The sequence below is a fragment of the Echinops telfairi genome, unplaced genomic scaffold (assembly GCF_000313985.2).
Source record: "Echinops telfairi isolate 266 unplaced genomic scaffold, ASM31398v2 ScPeMD7_7467;HRSCAF=8505_1, whole genome shotgun sequence".
NCBI lineage: Eukaryota > Metazoa > Chordata > Mammalia > Afrosoricida > Tenrecidae > Echinops > Echinops telfairi.
Window position 1 is genome coordinate 22,640,592 of NW_022111368.1, and position 11,368 is coordinate 22,651,959.

The following is an 11,368-nucleotide window of genomic DNA, read 5'->3' on the forward strand; positions in this document are numbered from 1 at the left end:
TAGTACCAGATCTCAGAAAGCTCAAAGTCTAATAGGTAAGAGCAACAAGCAGCCCCCTAATTAGAGATGTAATTGCTCAAAGGTTTGGCTCTCTCTTCATTGAGCCAGTTAAGAAGCACTGGAGTCCAGACATCACCATCATTGAAAAATGTAAATAGATCCATCTTGTGCAGTACATCTCAGGAATACCAGAATGAGCATTTATTGATTTAAAGTGTGCACTATGACTTTCTAAAAGCCTTAATTCTTTCTCTGTAAACACTCCCACGTGGCATACTAAATTATAATCAAATAATTGCTTTCTAAATAGAATGAGAGCTACTAATAAAATCTAGTGCTTGAAGGTATGAGACTTTTATCACAAGCTGCCTCCTCTTTTAGGGTTGTAGTTGTTAAGTGCCATTAAGTCCGTTCTGACTCATAGACTACAGAATACAGAATGAAACACTGTCTGCCCTGGACCATCTTCACAAACATTGCTGTTTGAGCCCACTGTTGCAGCCATTGTGTCAATCCATCTCATTGAAGAGCTTCTTCTTTTTGCTGACTCTCTACCTGACCAAGCATGATGCTCTTTTTTAACTCTTGACAGAAGAAGAAAGTCTCATCTCTCTCCCAAAGAGCAGTTGGTGGATTTCAACTGCTAACCTTGCAGTTAGCAGTCCAATGTGTAACCACTATGCCACCAGGACTCCTCCCTCCTAATGACTTGTCCAAAGTACAAGAGATGAAGTCTTATCATCCTCTCTTCTAAGAAGCACTCCAGCTGTACTTTTTCCAGTACAGATTTATTCATTCTTCTGCAAGTCATAATATACTTAATATTCACCTCCAGCAACATGATTCAAATACATCAATTCTTTGGATTTATTTATTCATGGTTCAGTTTTGCATGCATATGAGATGATTGAAAATATCATAGTTTTGAGCAGGCACATCTTAGTCTTCAAAGTGACATCTTCTCAAAAGTGCAAAGAGGTCTGTAAGCAGATTATCCCAATGCAGTTCATTGTTTGATTGCCTGACTGTTGCTTCCATGGGTGTTGACTGTCAATCACAGGCACATTGTCTTGACAACTGCGAGGGTCCTTAGGCGATTACCATCTTCAGCTAGTTACCATTACGTCGGTCCCATCTCTTGGTGACCTCATGTACGACAGAACCAAACACCATCCAGTCCTGAGCCGTCGTCCCAACTGCTCTGAAGTTTGCGCCCATTATATTGCAGGCCCTGTATCAATCCACCTCCGTGAGTTCTCTTTTTTGCTAGCCTTCTAATTTCCTAAGCGTGGTGTCCTTTTTCAAAACTGGTCTCTTCTGATAACATGTCCAAATTAAGTAAGAAAAAGTGTGCAACCCTTGCTTCGAAGGACATTCTGGTTGTACTTCTTCCAAAAGATTTTTTTTCTCTTTCTGGTAATCCAGGAGACTTTCAATATTCTTTGACTGCACTGTAATTCAAATGCATCGGTACTTCTTGGGGCTTTCTTTTTCATTGTCCAATTTTCACATGCATAGGAAGTGCTTGAAAATACTATGGCTTGAACCAGGTACACTTTACTCCTTAAAATGACACCCTTGTTCTTCAACAATTTAAAGAGGTCTAATACAGCAGATTTTCCCACTACAGTATGTTGTTTGATTTATCGACTGTTGCTTCCATGTGCTTGGTTTGGGGATCCAAGCATCATGAAGTCCCTGACAACCTCTTTCTTTACACTGATAATCCACACGGAAGACTGCAGTTCTTGATTTTCATAAGCCAGTGCTTAAGTTCTCCTTACCTCCAGAAAGCAAAATTGTATCATTTGCATATTGCAAGTTGTTCATAAGCCTTCCTCCAACCCTGATGATACGTTCATCTTTATACAGTCCAGTTTCTCGCATTATTTGCTCTGCATACATATTGAATATCTATGGTGAAAGGATATAACCCTGATACATACCTTTCCTAAGTTTAAAGTACACAGTGTTATTCCCTTGTTTTGCCTCAACTACAGTCTCTAGATCCATGTCCTTTATGATATGGACAACCCCACCCCACCCCCCAAAAAAAGTTTGAGTTCTTGAGAAATGGAAGCTTGTTCTCTGAACAGTGCCTAGACAGGCACAACCTCTGGGAGTTTCTTCCCTACCTCCACTCTATACCACACATTCTTTCACTAGAGACCTGCATATGAGCATATTCAATTGTACTCAGGTCTAACATGACTAGATTGGGGGACAACTTATTCCTTTACTTGGACTGCCTCTATTATGATTCAACTAGGGCATTACTTTAAAATCTAAATTCTCAGCAAGCCTTGGTTGTTATTTTTAAATTTGGGGGATGATGTCTTAATAGCAGGGTTTCAAATGAAAACATTAATAATAATGTCAGCCAACATTTGGATGCTTCTTACATTGCAGGCACAAAGATAAATGCTCCCGACCCAGTGTGTAAAGATATGTAACACCCCAGAACATGCTGGCTAAGCACTAGTATGCATAGAACATTTATGAAAACAAGCTAATGAGACCACAGAAAATCATAATGTGAAGATAAGCCTATAACGCCTTTGGAAAAGAGAATTAGATGATCAGATTTGATTCTTAGAATAATCTCTAGAATGACTATGTAGAAATGTTAAAAAGATGAGGCAACCCTAAATACAGGAAATAATTTAGGAAGTTATTTCAGTAATCTACAGATAAGCAGAATCGGAAGTGAGGGAGCACCATGCAGACAGCACAAAGGGAGTAGAGGCGGCTCGGGTTCACAGAATGCAGTGATACGCTCTCTGGGGCAATGAGAAGGCAATTGCTATGGGTGCAGCTGAGGTGTGCAAGGCTGTGGTTAGATGGTAGAGAAGGCATAAAGAAAGTCAGGAATAAAAATCAGATTTGGAACAAGGTAAAAGGATGCTCTAAATATGATTACTTTGATGAGCATTTGTTTTACCGTGAGCTGGTACAGAGGCAGCACACTCAGAGCAACAGGAGTGGCTTCGCCAAGCTCCTTCCCTGGGAGCTACATTCAGAATCTCAGCATGAAGCCATCCTCCTTCTGAACTGTGTCTGTGACCACTACAGTTCAGGGTCATTGTAGGTTTTTATGTGTTTGGGGTTGATTCAGTTGGTTATTGTTTTTTAGTCTGGGAACACTCAAAAGCTTTTGCTTTGTAAATTAATGGTCATTGGTTTTTCATTTTATGTTATTTTCAGTTTCTGAAAAGTTTCATGTGAATGTTCTACTTTTGAATATCAGGCGAATCTGTATCTATTTGTTTGTTTGTTTTTTTATTGCTGCATAGATCATTTCCCTTAATCTCACCCAAAAAACCCAACTCTATGAGGCCACATATATCAAGATTTAGCTGCAGGAAACAAGCAAACAATAATAATAGCAAAAACATCCTAGCTATTTTAGGATTGAGTACAGGAAATTGGCTTCTTATAAATCTTTAGAACGGTTGGGAGAAAAAAACATTTGGGCCAGAATCACACCGCAGAACTAACTTGCCTTGCTAGCTGCTATTTATACTACAAATCATGAACGTGAAAAATCAAGACTTCAAAAACACCACTTTCAATTCAGACACCAGGAACTGACACTTATGCACTTAGGTCACAATTGAGTCACATCAACAAAACAAATAGAAGGCATATGCTCTGCCTCTGGACACCCACCCACCCCCACCTCCCACCCCAGAGCTAGTGATTCCACCCTGGAATGCTGCTGAAGGAAAAGACCATGTGTCCCTGCCTTGGCTTTCCCTGGGAAGATCAGGAAGCTGCACCATCTCCATTTTAGACGTTCTCACCATAGAGCCGGTTAGAAACACCAACTCACATACTGTCCCTTAGTTACAAGAGACTATGGGAATGTTAGAGTGTTAGTTCGTTGTTTAGCTCTGTAACCTCTACAATACAGAGAGGAAGACTAGTGTGGATAGTGAATGTTGGCTATTATATTTTCCTACCTGAACTTTCTAGCCATTCAACCACTTTCTCTCTTAATTTGAATCAATATCCTTGACCTTGTGGCTTTCTCTCAATTACTGGTTTCATTCAGGCACCATTTAATTTTACTATCCAAATGGATACAAGGTGGCATCAAGTCGGTTCTGCCCCACAGCGGCCTAATGCACAGCAGAATGAAACTCTGCCCAGTTCTGCGCCATCCTCACAATTGTTCCTATCCTTGGGCAATTGATGCAGCTACGGTGTCAATCCATCTCCTGGAGGGCTGCCTCTCCTTCACTGCCCTACTTTACCAAGCATCATGTTCTTCTCCAGGGACTTGTCTAGAGACAAGACGAAGTCTTGCCACCCTTACCTCTAAGGAACAGCCTGGCCTTACTTCTCCCAAGACAGATTGGTTTGTCTTTTTAAAAATCCATGGGACTTTCAAATGCAACCATTCTTTTTCTGTCTTCTTTATTCAATGTCCAACTTCCACATGCTTGTGCGGCAATGGAAAATGCCATGACTTGGGTCAGACACAGCTTAGTCCTCAAAGTAACACCCTGTTTTCAATACTCTTAAAAGGTTTGGTGCAGCAGATTTGCCTAATGCAAATCATCTTTTGATCCCCTGGCAGCTGTTTCCATGAGCATTGATTGAGGATCCAAGCAAGATCAAATCCTTGACAACTTCAATTTTTTTCTCCATTTATCATGATGTTACCTATTGGTCCAGTGGTGAGGATGTTGGTCTCTACATTGAGTTGTCATCTATACTGAAAGCTACAATCTTTGATCTTCATCAGTAAGACCTTGAGCCTCCTCACTTTCCTACAGCAAGCAAGGTCATGTCATCTGCATATCACAGGTTGTGAATCAGCGTTCCTCCGATCCTGATAATCTTCCACATATAAGCCAGTTTTCACGGAGTATTTGCTCAGCATACAGATTGAATCAGTATAGTGAGAGGATGCAACCCGGATGCCCACCTTTCTTGATTGTAAGCCAGCCAGTATTCCCTTGTTCCATTCTCTCAACTGCCTCTTGATCCACGGACAAGTTCTGAATGAACACAAGGAAGTGTTCTGCGATTCCCATTCTTCGCAAGGCTATCCATCGTCTGTTATGGTCCACACAGTCAAATTCCTTGGCATAGTCAATAAAACACAAGTAAACACCTTTCTGGTATTCTCTGCTTTCAGCCAAGATCCATCTGACATCAGCAATGACATCCCTTGTTTCACATCCTCTTCTGAATTTCCCCTACTTGTTGGTCTACCACAAAGGCTTCTTGAAGGATAGCAAAAGCAACTACGAATGGCATCTGTAGACGGGACAGGTGTGATAGGCTGTGGGCAAATATGAACGAGAGTGGGAAGGAGACTTTCATTGAGTCATGTTTTATTCATGATTATTAAACCATGTACATGCAATACCCATCCAAGCAATTATTTAATTCATAAGAAAAGCAGAACTACCAAGAATAATAGCCTAGAAAAGAAAAATACTTGTGGGAACATGGTGGCTCAATGCAGTAAAACCTTTAAAATCTGTAATGTCTATTAAAAAGGACCATTAGGAGGGTAAAATTATCAAAAGTTACCAGCTACAGTAACCTTTCTCTGGCACACAACTCTCTAACAACACCATGTTAAAATTACAACTGAAGTTGGGAAAGAAGGAAGCAGATTTTAAAGAAAAGAAGACAAGTTATCAACAGGAATAATAATATTTTACCTTGTACCACTTGCTTAACTCCAAAACACAACTCTCTGGGAAGTTCAAATGGCATGTAAGACTGTCATCTTTCCCAAAATGAAGTGTTTGTATATACTCGTCTGATAAATTCGTTGGGCTTTTTCTGGATGTACGACACCAATATTTTTTAAAAACAATCAGGTTCACATGTATTCTGTAACAGCTGTCTACAGTCCTATAAGAAAATAGCAGAGTGAATCCTCATAAATACTTAAACAATTACAAAATGTAATTATTAAGTTCATCTCCAAATATTTCCAAATAATTTTCAGAACACTGTGCCTGCTCTCTGCCTTCAAGCAAAGTAATATGCTCCCCACACATTATTGATCAAAAAAGAAAAAAATGGAGACTGGAAACACTAGACACCTTAACAAACTAATCAAGATTAACATCTCCAACGAGGTCTAATGGACTTCAAGTGCATCCCAATTCTATAATGTGAAAACGGCACAAATATATAGCATCCCATTCCGAACTACACAACTTAACCTGAATCATGACGCAACATCTGACAACCTCGAATGGAGAGATATAGTATAAAATAATTGGCTTGCACTTTTCAAAATCACCATGTCATGAAAACAAAACAAGAAAGAGCTCTGACTGGATTAAAAGAGATTAAAGATGGATGACAACCACACAACATGCATGATTCTATATTGGATCATGGAAAAGGAGAGGAAAAGGTTACAAAGGTCATCATAGGGATGTCTGGAAAAATAGGATATAGATTATAGATTGGATTAAAATGTTGGATGAGGGGGAAATTGGCTACATTGGATAACTATATGTGGCTAATGTAAAATGATTTTTTGGTAAAAATAATGCAAAAACCAGACTCACTGCCATAGAGTCAGTATGGATTCATAGTTATCCTATAGGACAGGGTTGAACTGCCCCTGTAAGTTTCAGAGACTGTAACTCTTTAAGGGAGTAGAAAACCCCATCTTTCTCCAGCAAAGTGGCTGATGGTTTCGAACTGCAAACCTTGTGGTCAGCAGCCCAGCACATACCACTATGCCACCAGAGCTCCTTAATATATTAAAAGATAATGAATTTATGTGAAGGGTGGATAGGAGGAAGTTCTTTATATTATTCTTTCAAGTGTCATATACATTTGAGATTATTTCGAAATAAAAAGTAAAAACAGACACTTCACTAAAAGACCTCTGCCAAGACATGTTCATTTTTTCCATGACAGACAGTACCTATGTCTAATTAAGACCATACTTAATGGTGAGTGCTGCCTTCAACAGAAGACAAGACATTCCTGGGGAAAAAAAAAAGTTTCATCTTTATTTCTACGAAAGATAATTTTTCCCATTTCACTACTCCAAGATACAGATATTTTAAATCCAAATCTGACATTAGATGAATTTACAATCTCCAACTCAAATGGATAATTACTAGCCCAGAAAAAATGAGAGCGTGGAGCACCATAAAAGCTGTGGGGGTCTTAACCTATATGGGGAGTCCGGTGGTGGAAATGGACCAGGCAAACAAGGCACATTGCACACTTCCATTTGTGCAGCACTAAGTAACTTTACATGGTCACTACATGGAATTACAGGACTGGGCATGATTCAGAGCGGAACAGGGGTCGTTTTGGGACACAGGAAAGAGCCAGAAAATATCATCACACCAGAGCAAGAGAGGGACAATGCCACTTTATGGGAGTACATGTAGTGCCTGCTTCATGTATGTTCTTCCCATTAATTTTCACTCCAACCTTATAAAGCTGGCTAAACTCGGATTTTACAAATAAGAAAAGTGAGACTCACAGAAATCAAGTCATGTGTTAAGACAGTACAAGTCAAATACAGGAAGGTTACACAGTGTTGGCCCTCAGGCCAAATTTGATTCACTGATGTATTTTATTCAGACTACACAAAGCTTTATGAATTGAAAATTTTTACACACACAGCAAAATCTAATTTCCAGACTCCTTTGAGAAATTGGGGACATGGACTTCAGCAGGGCATATACTTTCTAGTTTACCAAAGTCTCCACTAATCGCAATTGTCTCATACCAACCTGCATCATTCATTTACATTACTTCCTAGCATACATTTGGAACATATTATATGACGCTTACTACTTGCTGAGTCCCTAAGTTATTGTGGGGTTTGGAACCTACCTGATGCTTACTAATTCCCTTAAACAGAAAAAGGTGCTTAAAGAAGGGTTTATTCCTATTAAAACGTGTCATGTATCACACACACACACACACACACACACAAATGTAGGATATTACAAGAAAAATAGAAAAATACAAAATAACCTGGGATAAATGATCTTTGTCAGCTGGCCTGACCCACCGCATCATTTCAGCAGTAAAAGATGTATTTCAAAGCCTCCAGTAGTTAGAGGCCAAAGTTCACTAGTCTCCATCAGGGGGATCAGGAGGAAGGGCGTTGAAAGGGAATTCACTTCCAGGGGACTGAGCCTTTGCGAGGGGGATGGGAAAATTGGAAAATGATCGTGGTGGGACAGCACGATACACACAACTAATGTCACTGAACTGCATATGTGAAAAAATTCTTAAAGGCAAATGATTTGTTACATGTGTATTAACCACAACCAACATTAAATATTTAAAATAATATTTAAATACTACTACTTATTATTCAAATATTTTAAATAATAATAAATACTAGGCATGCAAAAAAGGTCATTTTCCTGACAGAATGCTTTCTATAGATCCGCACAGCGAGGGAGAAAGAGGAAGAGAAAGTAATCTATTTTAAATGAGGAACTTACTTTATAACACATTGATAAATCCCCGCGTCCCTCTGGGTCATGGGGAGGAACAAAATCCAGCTCTGTTCTTGGTGAATTCTAGACTGTAAGTTCTTGGATATTGGGATTTTGTTAGTGTTTCTAAACCATGTTATATTCACTTCCTCAAGTGTTTGTGGAGGGAGAGTACAATTAAAAGCAAAAGGCTGGCCCACTGAGATCATCTCATTTTTCACACTGATGTCCTTGCAGTCATCTATGGAAAGAAAGGAGAGACAAAGAGGCTCAGCCATAAAGAAAGCACAATGTCTTATTTGCTTGCCATTAGTTGTAGCAAATGCCTGTTTGATTTTCACCAAAGTAAACTTTCATTGGGGAGTATTTTTCATCCAGGGTTGTCCTAAAATCAAACAAACACAACACTCAATACAGTGTGCTGATCCCAAAGCAGATGTTGAAATTCTACAAATGTGTTCAGAGACAGAATTTATTGAGCCCCCTAGTCCAAGCCATCTGCCCCATTTGGAATGATTTCCCGCTTTATCCTCTAAATATGACCCTTAAGTTTTCATTCTCTTCCCACAGTGTAAGCTTCCCTCTGGAATGAAAAAAGTGGACTACCCTGTGTCACGAGCAATTCCAGTGGGACAGCGGAATGACACAGTGGGACAGCGGGACAGAGCAATTCCAGTGGGACAGCGGAATGACACAGTGGGACAGTGGGACAGAGCAATTCCAGTGGGACAGCGGTCGCACACCGGGCTGTCAGGGGTTTGTAACTACCAGGGGCTTTCTCTGGAGAAAACACAAACGACAGGCGCGTTCTAATCCTGTCAAGAGTTAAAATCTCAGAAACCCACTGAGGCAGTCCTACCTGTCACAGAATCGCTTTGTGTGGACGTAGACTCAATGGCAACTCGTTTCTGTGTTTTAGATTTTGGGCCACGAGGGACTTTTAAGCAAAAATTCGGGACCCTTTAAAGTTGATTTTTACAAAATTGCTTAATGTGTTGGGGAAAATGTCAACGTGGATGGTTTCGGTCCCTTCCCCAGGGTCCGTGGAATGACCCTTTGACTAGGAAATAAGCAGTAACCAAGTGCTGGGGGATGCAAATGGTGGTGAGCCCCTGGGGTGTCAGAGTCCAACTGTGCTCCTAGGACTGTGAGTGTCTATTGTTTGCAGTGGATGAGCAGGCTTGAGCGCTCTTCTGCGGCACCACGAATCATGCTCGAACCTCCAACCTTGGGTTCGCATCCCTTTGGGTGGCATCCCTTGGGCCTCCAGCACATACAGCGACCATATTGTATTCATTTTAGCCTAAATGTTTCCCTTCCAATATCCTACCAAGATATATTATAAGTACATCGTTCACTGCCTGAGGAAAAATGAGAATATTAGAAAAGCATTGCAAATTAGGACATCATTCATGTAGCCAGACTCCGTCTTTGGAGTTGGTTGGCTGGTCCTGTTAGCCTATTAACGCAAGCCAGCCCTTGAAATTTTGCGAACTCCCCTCCCTCCATTATCACCTCCAAGTTCAAAGGTGAGAATGAGGGATCCAGCCTGAGAGCATTCTCCCCATGCCCTAGAATTCCATCTGGCCATCTAGGGGAATTAGCAAGGGTCTATTCTCACGCCAGGACCCCAGGAGCTCCACACAGTGCGCTGGACAGGGCGAGGCAGGGCATGAGAGGGTGAGGGAGGGCACTTACCTGCTTTGACAAAAAGTGGGAGGGCGAGGGACACCCCGCAGAGCAGAAAGCAGGACATCTCCATACTGGGCTACAAGAATAGAGAAGACTTCAGGAAGAAGGTAACAGTGAGAGGGCAGAGCGCCTGCAGCTAGGCGCAGCGAGCCCACTGGGGCCGCCCCGAACCGCAGATTCCAATTCCGGTTCGGCACCTTGGATCTCGGAGCCCACGTTGGCCTGGCTGCGCCCGCAAAGGCTCCCCATACCCTGCTCTTCTCTCCTTTCTGGGCCCTGTCCTCGTAGGTCCAGGCGCAGAAGGTACAAAGAGCTCCCCCGCCCGCTGGCAGGCTCCCAGGGGACTGGCTGGGAGATGCGGGAAAGCGAGTGGAAAGCGGGCGCCATTCCTGGCTCCCACCTGCAGCGGGGCAGGATCGGCGCCCCGCGCCCCACGAAGGTTCCAGCCTCCCTCCAGACCTCGGGCGTCCAGGGCTTCCCCGCGCAGCCCCGAGTCCTGATGCCAGGGGCCCGGGCGCCTGCCAGCGCGTCCCGGCGCCCACGAACCTGCTTCCTGCCGAGAGAGAGCTCACCTTCTGGATCCGCCTGAGCCGGGGGATTTCATCGGAAAACCCAAGCGCGGGCATCCTAGGAAGAAGCCCGCCGAGGCCTACCGGGGGGTAAAAAAGTTGCACGGAGAAAAGGAGCCATGGACGGAATGCCACCACGCCTTGATGGCTGACACCAGTTTTATTCTCCGGCTGGAGGAAGAATGCGGCTCCACCCCCACCGGCACCCATGCCAGGCTCAGCTTTGTCTACTCCCACAGAGGCACAGTCTCAGGCATTCATAGGGGCAGTTCTACCCTGTCCTACCGGGTCGCTATGGGTCCGCATTGACCCCCTGGCAGGGAGTTAACTCTACACCTTTCTCTACTGGTCATAGGCGAACACCCCTCCCCACCCCTTTCCCCCTGCTCCTGGCTCAGCCCCAGATATCCCGACCCCATTCAAATTGGAGATGACCTGAGTGTTCGGACCTGAGCATCCGCGGAGTTGCCAGAGAATACAATACAAATACAAGAGCCCTGTCAAGGTATTTCCACTCCAGGATAATCCCTGGTCACCAGTGGTGGCGTAGCAAGGAACTAGCGTGGCTGTAGGAAGTGGGTCTTAAAATCTTTTTGTATCTAATCTTCTAGCAGTTAAAAGAAACTATCTTAAATCTGCTTCCACGTG

The 11,368-nt window shown here is 42.6% G+C and overlaps 1 protein-coding gene across 1 annotated transcript in view; it reads right to left on the reverse strand.

Annotated features, from left to right (window-relative positions):
• IL1RL2 (interleukin 1 receptor like 2) overlaps positions 1 to 10,803 on the reverse strand; it is a 58,208-nt gene extending 47,405 nt beyond the window's left edge. The window contains exons 1-3 of the mRNA XM_045283948.1: positions 10,724 to 10,803; positions 8,466 to 8,700; positions 5,682 to 5,877 (exon numbers count right to left, since the gene is read on the reverse strand). Coding sequence (XP_045139883.1) covers positions 5,682 to 5,877; positions 8,466 to 8,668 — 399 coding nt within the window. The 5' untranslated portion in view covers positions 8,669 to 8,700; positions 10,724 to 10,803. The remainder of the gene's footprint in view (positions 1 to 5,681; positions 5,878 to 8,465; positions 8,701 to 10,723) is intronic.
• Between the last annotated feature and the right edge of the window lie 565 nt (positions 10,804 to 11,368).